At 42.9% G+C, this 18890-nt stretch overlaps 1 protein-coding gene across 1 annotated transcript; it reads right to left on the reverse strand.

Annotated features, from left to right (window-relative positions):
- Positions 1-407: 407 nt before the first annotated feature.
- Positions 408-18648, reverse strand: ammecr1 (AMMECR nuclear protein 1). Its single transcript, XM_008290091.1, has 6 exons — positions 17363-18648; positions 12002-12112; positions 9799-9913; positions 8773-8863; positions 8570-8666; positions 408-5608 (listed from the first exon to the last, which is right to left on the reverse strand). Exons 1-6 carry the CDS (start codon positions 17836-17838, stop codon positions 5494-5496), a joined length of 1005 nt encoding a protein of 334 aa, XP_008288313.1. The 5' UTR covers positions 17839-18648; the 3' UTR covers positions 408-5493.
- Between the last annotated feature and the right edge of the window lie 242 nt (positions 18649-18890).

Consider the following 18890-nt stretch of genomic DNA (forward strand, 5'->3'; position numbering starts at 1 on the left):
TCTGAGGTTAAAGGCTCATCCTGAACATTTATTACTTTGGTAAATGAGCCACAAACTGTTGAAGAATGAGCATTAATCACATATGAGTGAAGGGTGTGATGACATCCAGGTGCTGATGATACCTGGGAGATTGGAAAAATGCAATACTGATATCATACTAGTGACACACATAATGCAGCTCTGGTCAGACTTTAGGTGCACTTCATTCCACAAAACACAAAAAAGATAAACTTGAGTTGCAGAAAAAAACAATGCATATCATGATCCTGAATCATTAGAGCCACATTCACTCATACAGCAGGTTGAAAAGACAATACAGCTGCTTCTTTGTTCTCAAGCATGAATCATGGACTTTATTGAACTTGAGCCGTGGATGTGCAGAGACAATAGACCGACACGTGTTCTCGTTTCAGTTGATTTTGTATTTTTTATTGAATAAATGATTTTAAAAGGTAATAACAATGTTTAAAACTACATTATCTTCACAGCCATTGCTTACATACTCAGATAACCCATCTATATATATTCTTTCAACCCTCCCCACACTTTGCTTTTGCAATTTTTTGCTTTTTTTTTTTTCTTCTTGTGTTTGTTTGTTTTTTTTTGTGTGTGTATATTTTGTGATTTTTTTTTTTCTTTTCTTTTGGAGTCATACTATCATAATAAATGCCCATTTCAAGTCTCGTCACACTAACAGCAATTCAATAGGAAAGGAGGAAGGGTCTAGCTCTACAGGGAGGAGGAGGAGGAGGAGGGATGGATTTTTGAAGTTCCCAGTTCATATTATTCCATCAACATTTTTCAAGTTACTAAAGCAGAAGAAAAAACAAAAAGATCCAAAGGAAAAGAAATCAAAGTTGGTATGAGGAGTTACACCAGGTAACCCTCCCAGCCCATCATCAGGCCACTGCAACAGAAGAAAGTCATTTTTGTACAGCGACACGTCGTAGAAGTCGGTGTCTCCAAAATTCAGAACATAGAAAACCACTAAAATAATTCTGAAACTAGATCCAAAATATTCTTTTGAAAAGAATTTATTTTGATGTACAAAAACAGTCATTTTCTTTTTTTATTTTCTTTTTTTTTAATAGCTTTTTTTTTATAATAAAAGTTTCAAACACAAGTTTATTGTAGTTCTTATTTCATTTGTCATTATCATTATTATTATTGATTCACTTAGTCTGTTTTTTTTCTTTTTCTTATTCTTTTCTCTTTTCTTTTTTTTTAACTCTTCTATCAGTGCGATTGTATAACCAGTGCAGCTACTGGGTCCAGAGTAAAGAAAACAGGCTTTTTTCATCTTTAATGGCATAAAAAATAAGGAAAAATCCATCTTTTGTACAAAGTATAACTGCTGGTCTTTAGGGAAAAAACATTTATAAACCCATAAAGCTAGGAGGCACACCATGGGATTTTCATTTTTGAAAATTATAGCAATAATAATAATACTAATAATAATAATAATAATAATAATAAACAAAACAAGTAACAACAATTTGCAACCATTTTTACCATCCTCAACGCCGCGTACGGCTTCAGAGACGGACTCAATGAAAACTCATTGAACAAAAATCGGGTTGCTTCGTAAAGTCAAGACAAGTTGAGAAATCGCACAAATAAAAAGACATAAAGAACATTGTTGTTTTTTTTTTTTTTTTTTATTTGCAGGGGTGTTTTTTGGAAGGACAGGAAGCCAGGCCTGAAGAGCAGCATTTGGGCATGGCCGCTGGCATCTTTGGTTCAGTCACGACATACGAAGGTAACACGAGCTTGAGCATTCCACGAAATATGAGAATGACCACGGAAGGAATGCTGAGGCTGAACTCTAACCCTGGTATGGAACCAAAACACGATCTGCTACAAACAAACTACTAATGTCGTTCCATAATGTCCTATGAGGTATCAATGCTTTGAACAGTTCATCAGTACAGGAGCGGGGCTGTATTCGGCGTTAACTCTTCGTCCCCCCGCTGCAGGAGATGCTTACCTTCCACATAGTTTAAAAAAGAGGCGGCGAGAGCCTCGACAACACCACCTAGTCAACTAACCCTTGCCCTTTCGGAGGAGGTCAAACGATTCAGCAGCTAGAAGGAAAACTGAGCTCTGTAAACACGGCGCCCAATCTTCCAGGAGAGGCAACGACCACTACGACGACTACTACTACTGCCACCGTCTACCGAGCGACACGCACACGTCACACCTTGACAAACTCGGCCATGAGGTTGGGCCACAGTGTCGGGAGGAATCGAGGGGGAGGAGGTTCAACGTGTGACTTCTTGTCCTTTCAAACCTGCAGGGGTGTTGACTTGCACTGGTAGGAAAAACAGAAACCAAAAAAAAAACAAAAAACAAAACAAAAAAACACCTGTTGAACAGATCTGCATATATCAAGGATAGTAAAGGTCACACATGTAGGATTTTCTCTCGATGCGTCGCCGCTAAACTGTGATGACGACCATTAACAGTACATTCCGTAGCCCCGGTGACGTGTTGCTGCTGGAACTGTTCCTTCTTCATTTAGCATCGGTCTGGTTTTCCCATAGGGAATTGATCCCAAAAATCACCCACAGTGGACTGAGCAGAGGTTCTTCTCTTGGGGCTACCGTTTCTAATGGTGATCCTTCAGAATTAAAATGTGCCGCCACGACTCGTTTGGCGGCGACGCGCCGACGAGAAAATCTTACATGCAGCATCTTTAAGTATATGATATGATCAATGAGTCCGCATGACCAGTCACGAGCTGTGACCACCCCAATATGAGGTCCGATAGCACCATATTTGTCTTTTAAATCTCTTAATGGTTAATAAGAGTGTCTAAGCCATAGATCAAGCATATCATGGATAAAACCATAGGTCTCATACTCATACATACATGCAACTAAATACATTGCATGTGTATACAAAGACATATATGTAAAAGAGCATGGTCAATTTGGTTTTGCAGCAGAATAATTCAGGTTGTGCTGTTTCAAATGGGCCGGGAGACGGACGCCTGACTGCTCCTCCTCTGTGTGTAGTGTACTTTGCAGATAAGGATACATTTTTTCTGGAGGCATAAAGCTGTCTTCCCATGGTTTAAACATTAAGAGAACAACACCACAGCGCCCGACGTCTGAGCAGAAATGAAGTCTACGGGTGGAACCAGCTGGGTTAGCATACAGGATCCCCTGTACGTCTACGAGAGCATCAGCACTAGCGTCCAAACCGCCATCGGAGGCCCGTTCGTTCCTGCGCTGTGGTGTGAACGTGAAGCTGGAAAGGAGCAAACCATGGGCTGGAGGAGCACTCAGAGCGTCGTCTACCGGTCCACCGCTTATTAAATCATTCATTTAAGGCAACACAACTGAAATCTGGGTCATTTCGGGTTACTGTGGATGGAGTGCCAAAAGCCCTTGACATTTTTGCATAAAGAAAAAAATAACCTGTCAGTTAGTAAAGGCTGTTACAAAGAAAGATGTTGGTCAAGTAACAAGAACCTCTCAAAAAATTCCAGTTAGCGAAACTAAAAAACCCAAAACGAGCGGATCGCGCTGGGATCCTGGACAGCTCGAACATTCTGGAGAAGTAAACCCAACTAGCCTAGTGTGTGTGTGGATGTGACTCACGACAAGTACGATTTAGATGGGAAATGGCTTCTTAAGTCCGTACAAAGCCCTGGCTATTTTTTTCTTTTCTTTTTTTTTTAATGTGTAGACCTCGACTGCGAGCTGCTCGGCCCCCACGCAGGGATTCTGCTCCGACTAATCCAACCGTGTTTGCTGCAGGCGGCTGCCAAACAGCTGACAAAACAGACCGCGAATCAAAACATTCCCTGGATCTCAGCGAGGAGCAGAGGAGCACGGTGGTGGTGGTGGTGGTGGTGGTGGTGGTGGTGGTGCGGTTTCAACGACTAAATCAACTCACATGCACTTCTTCTACGTGACACTAACATCGGATCGCTGCGTTTGTGCGTCTAAGTGGTGCGTCTTCGTTCAAAAGGTAAGACTTGGTGGACGAGTGACAATGGTTAGCTATAATCTGAAAAAGGCAAGACGATGTTTCCACGACTAACAAGACGTCTGACGAATGAGTGAAACCGCCGGGGGTTGGACAGGAATCCGGTGATGCAGCCCGGCCTGAGGCTGGCCGCCTGTGTTTGCATTCAGAGGGCTGAAGAAAACCCGACATCACGTCCGCCGGATGCAAACACGTCGAGCCAAACAACAGACTACTCTTACAAAGTGTGGAATAAAGATAAGAGAATATGGCTTTAAGTAGTTATAGCATGTCCCTGTCGAGTGACTCCCTGCCAGTAAACTCAGAACCCAACAGACTGTTCATTTAAATGTTCATGCACGTACTTTGATTTTTTATTTTTTGTTTTTTAGGGACCTGTAGTTACGTCTGCTCCCCCTCTTCTCCAATGCGGGGAACTCAGACCCACTTGTAGCCCGTTTTTTTTTAATCAACAAATCGCCTGCGCAGATGTGATTATCCTCAGACAAAATGGCTTCCTCCGCAATTACCGTAAATTTGAAAAAGTTAAAAGGAACAAAACAAAACAAAGAGGGAACGTAGCTTTAAGGTCGAGCCAAACAAATGCAGTTCAAGGTTTACAGGTTCCACCACAAAACACTACAAATACTCAGAGGGGGAGGTTTTCCAGAAGACTCTCTGTAGGGACACTTTGGGTAAAAATCCAATTTCTAATTTACTCTACTTTTTAATCTTTTGTGGCAGACCGACGTCTAAATCCACACACAGACATACACACGACGATTGTGAGCTCAATCAATAAACGGTACCAGCAAAGGCCGGACAAAGGGCGTCACAATCCTACCAGCTATACTTTGGAGTATACATATCCCAATACATAGTTCCAACTACGACACTACAAGAGTTTACAAGGCTAAAACAACCTCAACAGTCTTTTTTTTTTGTTAGTTTTTTTTTGTTTTTTGAGAGGAATCAGAGTAGAGACGACACAGCCTTTGAGAACTGCAGTTGCCTTGCTACATGGTATTACATGTCTGGATAGTAAGATCAAGAAAAAAATGAGGAAAATTTAAAAAAAACAAAGAGTTTTCTTAGTAAAAGTAAAAGTGTAGCAAAGCCTAAACAATAGAAGCGCGAGACTAATCCACCGTAAGCGACTTCCTTCCATCCACAGAATCAAACACCTGATTAGGTTTTGCTGAAAAGATTAAATAAATCTAATATTTGTTTCGTTTCAAAAATATGAAGGGGGGGTTATAGATATAGGTATACATATGCTGCAAAAACTTAACCACAGGCAAAGAAAGAAAACAAAGAAACGTGTGGATTTCTTGCCATAATCAAATGATGCTTCGTTGCCACCCGTTGCCATGTCAACGTCTGGGAGACGGCCAGCATGGCAACGGAAACTATCATCATAAAATGGTACAGTAGTAGAAATAGCTAGACCAGGAGGGGGCAGGCTCTCCTGGGAAAAGGTCCGCGGAGAGGTCCAATGATTGGTCATGCGGCTCGCTGTCAGGAATAATGGTTGTAGGGTGGTAGAGGGTGCCCAATGCCATTCTGGTAGTGATGGTGCTGGCGGTGGGCGATGTACTCTGCATAACCCATCGTCATCTTCTCGCTACGGTACCTGGGAACGACAAGAAGACGTGTCGGTACAGGCAGGCTGATCCTGTGTTAGGAGGCGGTCTGTTAGCGAAGCAGAGCAAAGCCCTCGGTTTAAAGGAGTGTCAATATTTACAGAGAAGCTGTTCCTCGTCCTCCATCACCGACGATACGAGTCAATTACACACAGTTAATGTGCAGACTGACACTGTGTCCAGACTGTCCTCTAACTCACTCCACATAAAAAAAAAGACTCTCTGGGATAAAGGCAGACAGCTGTTGACACGCCTTGGATGTATCGCGGCTACATAATCATACGCCGGATATTTGTAATTATCTCTGAAGCAAAAACAAACTCCAGAACATCTGCACCATGTCTGAGGCCACCACAACATACAACACTGTCGTTTTAACATCTCTCCACAACACTGACATTAACCATTAGAACGTATTCACAACGTACTTTGGCTGCATTGAATCCATCTGCACAAGCATGATGGGTGTTATTACAAACTAATCTTTAATATATTAACCTTAAATGAACCGTGAACAGCAGCCAAATACACTAAAATAACTGTTATTAAAGTAGCAGTAGCTTCATTATTGTTGGGGCTTGTGTGCAAATATTTTATAAGTGAGCTACTCAACAACGTATTGCTAACATATCTACAACTAGACTGAGCAACTAATGTCTCAGGTATGGTTCCGGTGAGCATTTTAATTCTTATCATACAGTCGTGACTCGATAATCCGACACTAAATGCAAAACCTTCTTTTATGTCGGATTGTCAAGACGGAGGTCGAGATACAAGGAGGACTTGATGCTGGAAGGCTCATTAGTTGTCAATATTTATTGTTCACAGTTGTTATAATAACTAGTGTCTTGTTAGAACACTACACATCGCTGGATGTCACACCTAATTGACCGGTGTGCTTGGGCACGTTCCCGGGGCAGCGCTCTGATGGGGTGGAAGTGTCCAGAACACACAGGCAGTACTTGGCTGCTGATTCTAGTTTAGTTAGCGCTCACACTTCTGTTTCCACCATCGGTGGTGGCGGTCGGGGAGTGGCGGGCAAGATACGCTGCGTGTGACGTCTTCGTGTTCACACAGCAGATCACATACAAGTCGCATTGAACTGGAAATGTGAACGAACTCACAAAAAACCTGAATTAAGCATCAAGTCCTGCAGTGTGAACGTAGCCAATCTGTGGGATTGTTCAGTCAGATAATACGCCGTTATCCTGATTGGTGACATTAAATGTCATTTTGGAGTCAGAATCCAAGGCTGTCGCTGTGTTAAGGCTGTTTTTATGGGTTCTGTTCGTTTTTTTCCATCAGATAGCAGGGTTTTCAGATTGTTAAGGGTCAGATTATCGAGTCACGACTGTATTTGAAATCCTGATGTTCAGGTAAAAGAGGACGGCACCACTGAAAGTTGAGACCTTGGATGGTCTTTCCAGACTACTGGAGAAAAGCAAACTGTCATTTTGAACAGAACACTTTCCGTTGCATGACGCACAACCAATCAAACCTGAGTTGTTTTTTTGGTGGTTTTGGTGGAATTTGGCAGTGAAACGTCAGCCACTGACATGTTCCACCGCTTCCACTTCCTCTCTGTCCCCATTATCTCCTGCTCAGTTCTGTTGTTCTGCTCTTTCACGGTGCCATTTAATCGTACCTTTAATTTAAAATCATGATGCGAACAACGTCAGTGAGCAGCTGAGAAGCACTTCAACAGACAACAGGTGGCTTCCTGCTGCAAGAGCTCCTGACAGGCATGTGGTAGCACCAACATCTAGTTCCCTGTTCTGCTCTTTTAGCCTTTGTGTTTCTATTGTCGTGTAGAATCAGAAAGCTTAACTCAGAGTGCATCAAAACAACAACAAGGAAAAGATACTGGATGTAGCTGCAACAGCAGAGCGATGGAGGTTTGTTATGTTGGCCTGTATGATGAATTTTACATCGAGGACGGTGTGTTAGCGAGGAAAGACTGCCACTCGAGGACATCGAGGGCAGAAAAACACCGTTTCTCGTCCTCTCCAAGTCTAACCAGCCGGTGCCGAGACCCACCCAGCAGTTATTCAGCTCAGAAGCACCTACCTTGGACTAGGTTTGTTTTTCTCCTCTGAAAATGGGCTGCAAGAGGTTCTACAGGGGCAGCTGTTGTGGTCAGAACACACACAGAAGTCTAGAAATGGCCCAGATGTTCCTACAGTGGATATCGGCTTCATGTAGCGGGCCATTTTTTGTGACTTTTAATGTGAACACAAGGAGTATTTTGCTCACCAGGCAATCATAACATAAGAAAATCACATTTCCTAGCAGTTAAAGTTTCGCTTTTCTTCTAACAGCTGGATGATGGACACATGGACTGATACAGGAACAGCTTCTGTACGCAACATTTCCATACGACGATTTTATAGCAGCAGATTAAACTTACAGCTGAGAATTTGAACAACACAACAGAATGGCTGATTTAGCCTATAGTGGAGTATATAGATCCCCAGATTACTGTAAGGTTTGATGGAACTTTACTCATATGCTGGAGCTGCTCTCCAAACAGATGACGACCACATCTGGTCACACACTTCTTTTAAAATGTGGTTTCAAACGGTTCGGTTCTACCAGCCGTGTGCAGCCTTATGGTACATTTTATCGGCTGCTATTTCTTTTTAACTTTTAGACGTCTGTGCTTTGTGAGCTTGTGTCTTAAGTGTGTTTTTATAGGTGTTATATGTTTATTGTTGGCGTCCTATCTATCTATCCATCCATCCATCCATCCATCCATCCATCCATCCATCTATCTATCTATCTATCTATCTATCTATCTATCTATCCATCTATCTATCTATCTATCTATCTATCTATCTATCTATCTATCTATCCATCTATCCATCTATCCATCTATGTGTAGCAAAGTGCAGCAGTGACACATTAATGAACGGCCATACATAAATAATTGAATCCACTAAAAGCAGCTTTACCTGGTTAACTTAATGGTCTTCCTGAAGTCATTTGTGATGGGAGCTTTGTAACCTCCCTTTCGTAGTAAGGAATCTATGGTTTGAATGTGGTCCCAACCTAGATTTAAAAAACAAAACAGAGAAATCCAAACAGTTCAATAATCAACATCTGGATTAAAAAAAACTGATGATGCTGGAAAGTGAGGGGCACAAACACATCCCACCTTGCTCCTTTGCAACCTCTGGTAGGTAGGTGGCGGTGCGTTTTGATCCTTTTTCATTGAAAAACTCTATCCTAATACCGTGCACACCCACCTAGAGTTCAAACAACAAACAGAAACACATGTTAAACTCTATAAACTGCTCCATCCATTGAAGTCAATGAGTCTGTTATGTTATTTGACAGAACTCTAACCACTTTCCTGTCTGCTATGTTTAACAACAGATAACTAAACTGGTTAAAAAGATGATGTGTTATTTATATTCTCAAGTGTAAGCATATATATATGGGCACTGGACATTTCTCTCTAAAACCTCGATAGGAAGTGCCAGAAATTCCTCCGTGCAGGAAAACAAACCGGACTGTCAAATGTGTAACAACAGCAAGTTATTCTGCTGAAACTGTGCTTTAGGAAAAGACTCTTACGTTTTACAAATAAATGCGACGTATGTGCATTTGTGCCAGCAAGGTACGGCCTCAGTTTACTCCCAGTTTTCCATTAGCTTTAATCGTGTAGGGAGAGAGTTTAGTTTTTAAAATTTCTTCATTCTAACACTTGTAGTGGAAATGAAGGCGACAATTAAAAACTATTAATTAAACTAGAAGCTCAAATTCTCTTTTTTCTTCCATGGAGGACAGCTGATAGACACATTTTTCGCTGTACTTCGGGGAACATTCCTAACGCAGAGCATCAAACAGCTCCCAGTCTGGCTGCTTCCACTTTGAACGCCAAAATCTTAATTGGCAAAATTAAAGTTTTAATTCAGAGCACTGTTTTTCAACATGCAGATCCATTAATATCACATAAGATCCTCCCTCCAAAAAACTACACGAGTGTTAGTTTCCAGAATGCTGGTTGGTGACACAGCCAGAAAAACCCCCAAAGAAACGTGGACGTACAGGTGAATGTGAAAAGCAGAGAGACTTGACACGGCTCCGAATGAGCATCGCAGCTGTAAAGCACCACAGGAGCTATTATTCTCAGTGCGGGGGCAATTGCTGCGCTCAGCTATGCTCGAGCAAAGCTTACCTCCCAGTCAAGGTAATCACCGACGTCTTCAAAGTTGGTGAGAAGAGACACTGAGCAGAAGAGGCGAGGCAGCTCATCCCTTGTCATAGGGGGGAAGCGGCTGTCTTTAAGGGCACTGCAGGTAGAAAAAAAAAAAAGCACAAAGAAGGACGACGTTACAAGAGACGATTCAGAAAACAGCAATCGAGCTTCAGAAGGTGCGATAGTTTAAATGCTGGGACTTTTTAAATGCCTGACTCCTGGTGGACGAATGAAAAAGGACATAACGCAACACACTGTTTGTGCTGTTGTGAGGGCTTTCCTCTAACATGAACCGCCCGTGGACATATAGAGGCCAGCGGGGTCGTCGCATGTCAAACAATGTGTGTGTACACAATACCCTGCAGGGAGGCGTGTGTGTGTTTACATGTATTTGACAAGTCAGCTGTGGCTGCCTTCAGGTCAAGAAGCACTTAGGAAGACATTCCAGCCCAGGTGTTTACTCGCTCCTCTCTCAAACAGAACCTCTAAACACTGGCCCCGTATCGAGCGGCCTACCGAGACTCAACTGTGCAAATGTGCTGCGCAAAACATGCAGGCACTCGTGGAAAGTAGAAAAAATCAAATCGATAGTTAGCTGGAGCACCCTTCCCCTTTTAGACAACAAGCAGATTTTCAAGCTGCCTGGCAGGTCGGCTGCTGGAAGAGAAGAAACTCTACCGGTTCTTCTGTGGTTTCAGGCTGTCTCCACTGTTTCTGTGTCTTCATGTGATTCCAGACCGTCTACCATGTGGAGATGTGTGGGGGCCATAGCGTCTGCTGCTGCTTATAGCTGAAGACGCTTCTTTATGACTTTGGGGTCAGTGTCCTGCTGCATAAAGAATTTGGAAGCCTCTCTGGTGGTCCTGTGTGATATCTAAGAACCTGCCGATACTTCTCAGCGTGGAGGAGACCATTAACTCTGACAAAGCCGGCGTGACACGTTTTTGATTTGCTGCATGCCTGCTGTCTCGTTGCTACGCTGCATGGTGTTGGAGTTGAAGCAAGTTTCCCTTATCCAGCTCCCTACAAAGCTGCTCCTGGGTCAGATCCTTACTTTACACATTACGTTGCTGTACATTAGCAGCTGTTCGGTATAAGCGTATCACACACTAAAGCAGACGGTATAAGATAACCACCGCACCGTACGAAGTGTGGCTATTAAATAACAAGACTGAGCTGATGTAAGTGGAACCACAGCACACATGCATGTACCCCATAGTATATACTGACCGATGGACAAGCGTAGACAACGCCTGGAAGTTTAAATACAACTGAAATGAATGCAGCTGAATTACATCATTAGCTCAATACTTAATAGCCACACCTCGTTTAATTAGTTTCATTCCTCGCCACAGATCTGCTGAGATGGATTGAATTTAAATTAAGGTCAAAACATACATACTGTATTTAGATTCCTATTCAGCAGTGGTTAGCTAGATGATTCTGGGTCTAAACCTGCTGGTTGGCTGGAGAACTTCCTGTTTGCATGCTCCCACCGTGCCTATGTGAGTTTTCTGTGGGTGCTCCTCCGGACATGCATGCTAAGTTAATTAGTGTTTCTAAATTGGCAGTGGTTGTGTGTGTGTGTGAGGATGCATGCTAGTCTGTCTGTTAGCCACGTGATGGTCTGGTGGACCCTCCTAACGTCAGCTGGGATAGACTACAGCCCCCCTGTGAAGCCTGATGGATGGATGGAAATGCAACAGTTGTCCAGACAGACAACACATTCACACACACACACTACACAGCATATTGTCAGTGTCTATCAGTCTGAACATCTGAACACAGAGTTACCTTTTATGGCACCCTGTCTTCTCTTTTTTTTTCAATAGACATCAAGTGGAAAAACTGACTTAAGGACATTAGTAAGTATTCTTTGAATGTCTTTTGAACCCCCAGGAGGACCTGGGATCAAAGAGACACATGTTCGACACAGCGTTACAGAAAGCCAAACAGGTGAGATTGATTTCTTCTTATGAGGTAAATTCTTTACAGTCATGCACAAAGCAAGTTCACGGGGCAACTTCCTGTTACTGTTACTGTTTGTACAAAGGTGCCCGTGTTAAAGTTCTCAATTCCAATTTGCTCCTTGTTCTTCAGTCCTCGTGCCGTTTCTCTACAAGCTTACACCATCGCAGCACCTGATCAACCGTGATACCTGGACGAGTGTGTCGTTGCTTACCTGGTAAGGGTGTACTCCCTGAGTCCTGAGTGCAGATTCATGGCAGAAAATGTACCTATACAACCCCTCAACCGCTTGTCTCTGCCTATTTTCCATGTGACAAACAGCGGGCTGAAAAACAGACAAGAACAAGGGAACATCTTAAACCAGCTGAACTTCAGTGACATGCACAGCAGATGTATGAAAGGTGGTGAACGGCACGCATTGCTTCGATATGCTGGCTCGCGTGCCGGAGTTCTGATTCACGTTGGGTGGAAGTGTTTTTCACATCATGATGGATCAGTTTTCATCAAAGACTGCAGCTTTTTTGTTTTTTCTCTCTCCTCAGAGCACTGGGCCATCTGTCCACCCATGACAGCAAAACCAATTCTTTTAAGTCTTTTTCTTTCAGTTGTCTCGCCTTTTATGTAGATAGAGGGATTTTCCAGCTTTTATGGTGAAATAGCTTGTGGGAAAGAACACCAGCCTGGGGAATAACAAATTGATTACAACAAAGAATCTGCTCAGATATGGCAATCTCTCGTCTGATTCATAAACAAGGGTGTGAATGACAATGAATACGCCCAATTAAAAACTGTATAACTGCAGCCAACGGGGCTTCTGCAGAGTGTGTTTAAAGGTATCTCATCTCATCTGGGTTTGCAGAACAAATGTTCATTTTTATGCAACAACAGTCGAAGGCATTAGGAGCGAAATTATGCAAAGCAGAGTGACGGTCATGCAAAAATATGAAAATAACAGCCAACACCCTTTTTTTACAACCAACACTTTCCAGTTATCTGTATAGAAATAATATAATTCTACAATCTGCACTGGCTGATTAGCTGTTGGTGCTTCAAGCTTTACTGCAACCAATTTTTATTTTCTCTGTCATTTAAATCAACAAAGTAAATCTTGTTCACCGATTTATGGTCAACTAAAGTCTTGGTCTCACATGTCGCGTCACAACCACCACAGGGCTCGAGATATTTAAATTTTTTTCTCAAGATCAAGTCAAAGAGTGCTCGCCGGTAAATCAAAATTCAGCATGACACAGTTACCCAGTCGCAAAATGACTCGTGTCACTGATTAATTCTTTGGTAACAGGCACTAATCGTTCTACTCCAGAGTTTTCTTGTGTTATTTAAAACAAAGACGCCCATGCAGAGGCTTTTAGTCACATTTTCTCTCCCTTATTTTTCTTTATATGGACCCAAAAGGAGCCTGTATGTTATTTCTCTTTGATAGAGAATCCAGCTCATTACAAAGACTACATTAAAATTAGCACTAATAAACATATGATCTGATTATTTCTGATGAGTTGATTGGTCAATAAAATGTCAGAAAATGCTGGAAAACGTCAATGAGTGTTTTCCAAAGCCCAAGATAAAGACTTTAAATGTCTTGTTTTGTACACAATAGGATAGAACAGCTGAGCAGTTTTCCCCAGTGAAAAAAATTAGAATGTCGGGATCAATATTAGTCTCATACGCTCACCTTTGATACACATATTTTGTATTTATTTATGGGAGAAAATCTTGAGCTCATTTTAATTGAACAAAAAGAAACATCTACCAAACGTCTCCTCGTTTAACAAATCCTACATTTTTATTTTTTAGCTCATCTCCACATAAACAACTGTTTTAAAAACCACTTTAAACCACTAATAAAACTGTGATTTATAGAAGTACAAATTACAGAAAGATCTTTGCAGCTGGACTAAATGTGCGCAAAGAGTTCCATTTAAAAAAAAAAAAAAAAAAACATAGTGTGGAACAGTTAGAGAACCGTAGTGTGGTGAGCACACCGTGGGTTTATGTTACCTGTCCTGGATTATTTTCCTCTTTACCATCAGTGAGAAAAAGCTGGTATTCCAAGTCTAGTACGTAAGCACATTTAACAAACCAACATGTTTGCTGGCATTTGATAAAACTCAATTCACGCTGTTACAATTCTGTACCTTCCCTTGCTGCTTTAACGTACTTAATTTTACAATATCTATGTTATCTGACGGCATTACACAGATTTTATATCACATAACCAATTACCTTGTCAAGATATACATCCATTCAAGTCTTTAAGAGTCAGCTGGCTAAATGAGCTGACTAGTCATGCTAACAGTCCTGCGGCTACGCTAGCTGACGAGAGTGGTCCATTAACCTTCTCGCAGTCAAAATAAAGCCATTATATCAAAATACATATACAAATATTTACTGTAAATGATTAAATAATACTGTTTAAACTAAATAACTACAACACATAAGCTGGACAGACACAAACAACCCACACTGCCTCATGCTGTTTTACACATGAAATGGGTATAATAGAATATAGCATAAATTTTTAACAAGCACACGTTCTTATCTCTAAACTGTCGTGCTGCCACCATCACCAAAACTCTGTCACAATCTGAGACCCGGCACTGTTTACTGGCTAACTTTGCAGAACACTGTGTCCGTATCAAACGTTGCAGTTGTTCTGAGCATTTCAATAATTCAATGTGACAATGCCCCCAAGTGAAGGACGAGTCGAGGACATCGCAGACCACAAGTACCAGTTTCTCAAACCTGTGGGAGTTTTCACATTTGGTTCGCATTAGCCCGCTGCATTCCTGGCAGAAGCGGAGTTTAGTACGTATAATTCTGTTTTCATTGCTGTGTAATCACCTGTAACTACCAACAGTTGTGTTTTCGTTAGCTTAGAGTTACCCTTTTGTATCTACACAGAGAGCTGGTCGTCTTCCACACAGCCCGCTGTGTTTTTACAGTAACCCAGAATGGACAAAGCAAACACTGGCTCTGGAGGAGGGCCTTTTGCTTTGTGCAGTCGCCACCGCAGGTTCTCCTGCACGCTTGAAAAGGGGACAGATATGCAGGAGGTCGCAATCTGCTGCCTCACCGCTAGATGCCACTAAATCCTACACACTGGTCCTTTAAGCTAAACTCAGACTGTGTGTCGAAGGGAGGGTGAAAAATTACAATATTGTATGCTCACATCAGTAGATTTGTTTAGCTGGTAATAATCAGTCAGCACTAAAGGCTCACTCTTATTAAATGACATAAGCCCAACACTTCACTGGTGACAGAAATGCCCAGGTAACATGGGATTTGGCGAAATCCCTGCGCCATTCCTGATAAGGCATTTTAAGTCCTCACAGCCTCTTGCAATGAAGCACTTATCCTGATTACCCACACCATGCTAGCTCATGTTTATGGAGGGTTTAGCGCTTCGTGGAGACACTGAGGCTCAAAATAAGGGTCCCAGAAGGCATTTTTTAAAAAATTTACTGACACACCCAATTTTTCTTTGGTAGGGACTCCTACTGAAGGGTCTGCTGGACTGGTTTTTCACTGAACACTCTCATCTCACTAGGACAGGGGGCGACACTGAGAAAATACACTAAGGGGGGGATTTGTGTGCAGATTTAGAGATGCATTGTGTAAGGAATCAGGAATGTCTGAAGTCAATTGACAAAACATCTGACTTTTTATTACAAAAATAAACAGTTCTTAGATTTTAAATTCAAAAATACACTTCAGGATTATCAGTCATGCATTTGGTCAGACTAGCCAACGTTAAAGGTGTGGCACAGCAAGCTGTATGCGCTCTGTCAGGGACACGTCAGCTCACTGGTCAGTAATTGCTGCACCGCTGTGAATTTTGATCAGTTGTTTAATTTAAATGTGTGAAGCATTTTTCCTGGAGTTTCTTGAGGAGAGGCTTCTAATAAAAATAATACTGTGACAGACGCTGAGGATACACTTGTATAATTAAAGATCCCTCCAATATGCTGGATTTCCATTCAACATCCCAAAAGCATCATTTCAACAGATTCAACACACATTACAGTCTCTAGTATTAATGGATCTATTGTGTTTTACAGAGTTTACAAGGGACTGTTTAATATCATAAAACATGATTACCATCAAAAGCCTTAGGACTGATGGAGGTGTACACACTCAATAAAATCACACCATTTACAACCACTACTATACATTGACATGTATACAGCTCTGTATTTTTAGCCAAGTGGCAGCCTGCCTGTCACTTTAATGTGTCACATGACAGCAGCAAACGACAACACAATACAGCAGCTCCCTTCAGTGTTTTTAATCTGTGTAAAAGGTGGCCCCTTGTCAATATGGTTTTTCGCCCAATATAGGTCAGTGGATATAAATGGAAACAATCTTTTTACAGCCTCTAAATGTGAATAAAACAGCCGCAAAGTCACATGCTATCACATTTCAACGGTCATCTAAGCATAAGGTGGGGACAAAATGTTTCGGTGGAGGGCGCAGGAGTGCAGTAACGGACAGAAAATATACATTTGCTGCTCTTAGGGCTATTTTGGTCATAACACTCAATAAATACCATATTAAGTGGATGCTTTAAATGGTTAAACACCGTCTGTTTGTTTGCTTTCATTATCCGACACTGCCACTACTCCATCTTTAACACCCGATAAATTAAGCAAAGCTTAGTACTGCTAAGTACTTAGCAAGTGCCACCTTTTCTTTGTTGTTTGATGCTAAACTCGGTTGTTATTTTTCCTTAATTCGACAGTGAAGCCTTCCACACCAAACAAAACCTGTTGTACACGAGTAATCTCAACTGGCATCTCATTATAATATCAGACACTTTGAATGCATCTATCACTAAATTAATTACTTCAAGCTCATTAGTGCTTCGTTACTAAGCTAATGTAGCTCAAAGCTAACGAAGCTAAACCTAGTATGTGGCAACCCAGAGTTCATTGAGGGTAACTCAAAGGATTAAGAACACGAACATTAACTTTTGATGTTTTATATGTTAGCGTGTTAAATGATCTGCCCGAAACAAAGATCATGCTGCCGTTAAACCGAAAAAATAAACGATGTTATCTTCGTTCCACCCTCTTTCTTTTTTACTGTTAGTGGCTAGCCGTTATCGGCTAACGCTAGTAGCAAACACCCTTAGCTAACGTTAGCCAGTGGTTTTCGAGTTGGACCGACAGTATCGTAAAATGTTTTTTCGCCCACCACCGACGGGAAATTTAAAAGTGACATGCCGCATCATTCATTGATTAATAACACAGCTTGATAAACAGCACGGTGGATTCAGTGTAGCGATAATATTCGGCTAGTTTAGCTGCGGGCCAGTGCAGACAGTCTCCTCGACAAGGCCCGAATTCTAACTTGGCCAATTTAAGCTATGATCGGCAGCTTTTCGTGTTAAATTCGTGAAGAAGTGAAATGTTGTTTCGATGTGACAGTTTGTGATCCTGACACCGAAACAGAATCCGGAGCTACACCCGTCAAGTGTGCTGCAGTGGAGATTAGCAGAGGGGGGACACCACAGTGAGCTTTGACATGCAGCAAAACAACAAAAGACAGAAATACTCACTAGGGATCATTTGTAAACCTGGGTGTTCTCGGAGGTTGGTATCCGTACAGATGGCAATAAAGCACGTCAAAACAGAAGCAGCACATCTCCGCTGAGACGACCATTTTTCTGCCTCCACTTCCCGAACCAGGTCCCGGGCTGAGATTCGGTGAGAGGCCGGATGTAGTGTAACCGGCCGGGGCTGGGGACAGAGCGTTTGTGCCGCTGCTACCACTACTACTACTGCTGCCGCTAACGTTACCCCCGGGTCCCCCCAGGCCGTTGGCTCTGCTCACGTTCGCCGCCGCTGCAACAGTCGCGGAGGAGCCAATCCCCAACTCTGAGCCACAATGTCCGGTTCCTGCCACCCCGCTTCCCGCCCCCACCCCGCCGGGACCCCCCGACCCGGGCGATCCCGACAGTTTCTGCTTCTTCACCCCGCAGCACCCGGCCGCCATCTTGGAACAATCTGCACCGACACACCGCTTCCGACCCATAACCGTCACCGCGGGAAGGGTGGGGGGGAACGCCGACCAGACGTAGAAATCCCACTGCGTTGATACGTACGACGGACAATACTCCACTTTCACTCTTTTTATTTTTTTGTCGGACGACGAAATAACCGATGTGGTGAGAAGACTGCAATGTCACCCTAGCGTTGCCTTTAAAAATGCGTGACTTCGCTACGCAAAATCCATAGCTGGATGAGCGTTTTTCCTTTGAGTAGTCAGCCAGTCCAGCTTTGGACCGCGGTGTTCCGGTGGATCACCTATAACGTCAGCCAAATATGCACCCCTTCTCCCTAACACGACACCATCCGAGGCGCTCGGTCAGTTCCCCTTTAACATACAAGTTCAGGGAGTGCACAGTCCGAACAGGCCGCAGATGACAGTACCCAAGTGGTCCAGATGTGAAGCCGACAGCCAGTGCGCTGTAGCCCCGCAGCACACCTCTCCAAGTGGAAGCCGGGAGCTTGAGTACGCAGGACCCATAAGCTTCAGCACAAATTGCGCACAATGCCCTGGACGGCGTAGCTTCTCATTGCACCAGCTTGTTTGCTACTGCCTCACGAACTTCTAATTACACAACAGGCCCAGTATGTTGGAATTCCAGACGCAGAGTAAAATGGCATCTGACAATGCGGGGTTGGCATGGCACAATGAAACGCGTCAGCGCCCAGCAAGTCATGTCGCTAGCCCACAGTTTGCACCTGCATGATGTCTGCTCTTGGAACCTGGTTTAGAGGAGGAAAGGAAAAAAAAAAAAAAAAAGAGGAAAAAAATCTCAATAACACCCCCGCGTCAAACGGACAGCTCAAAGTTTTCAGTATAGGTTTGTTTGCAGGCTGTCATCCGCTCATGGGGACACACACAGGAGAGCATTCCAGTCCGTGAGCCGTGAGAAATCCTCCGGGTTTGGCAAAACCCTCGCTCCGCATCCGTCTCTCAGCTGCTACAGTTCAGTGCTGTTCGGGTGAAAGCCCTGTGATCGGTCTGTGGGCATCGGTGTCGTCGGCACGCCGGAGCCGGATTCAGAAAATGTGTTGCGC

The sequence above is a fragment of the Stegastes partitus genome, unplaced genomic scaffold (assembly GCF_000690725.1).
Source record: "Stegastes partitus isolate 25-593 unplaced genomic scaffold, Stegastes_partitus-1.0.2 Scaffold655, whole genome shotgun sequence".
NCBI classification, from domain to species: Eukaryota; Metazoa; Chordata; class Actinopteri; family Pomacentridae; genus Stegastes; species Stegastes partitus.

What these genes read in the sequence shown, in the direction of transcription:
- ammecr1 (XM_008290091.1), bottom strand. Translation starts at nt 17,838, where the DNA reads ATGGGTCGGAAGCGGTGTGTCGGTGCAGATTGTTCCAAGATGGCGGCC. An exon ending in AGGTTTACAAATGATCCCTA is followed by an intron (nt 12,113 to 17,362) that starts GTGAGTATTTCT and finishes TCTGTTTTTCAG; the next exon opens with CCCGCTGTTTGTCACATGGA. An exon ending in GTGATTACCTTGACTGGGAG is followed by an intron (nt 8,864 to 9,798) that starts GTAAGCTTTGCT and finishes TTTGAACTCTAG; the next exon opens with GTGGGTGTGCACGGTATTAG.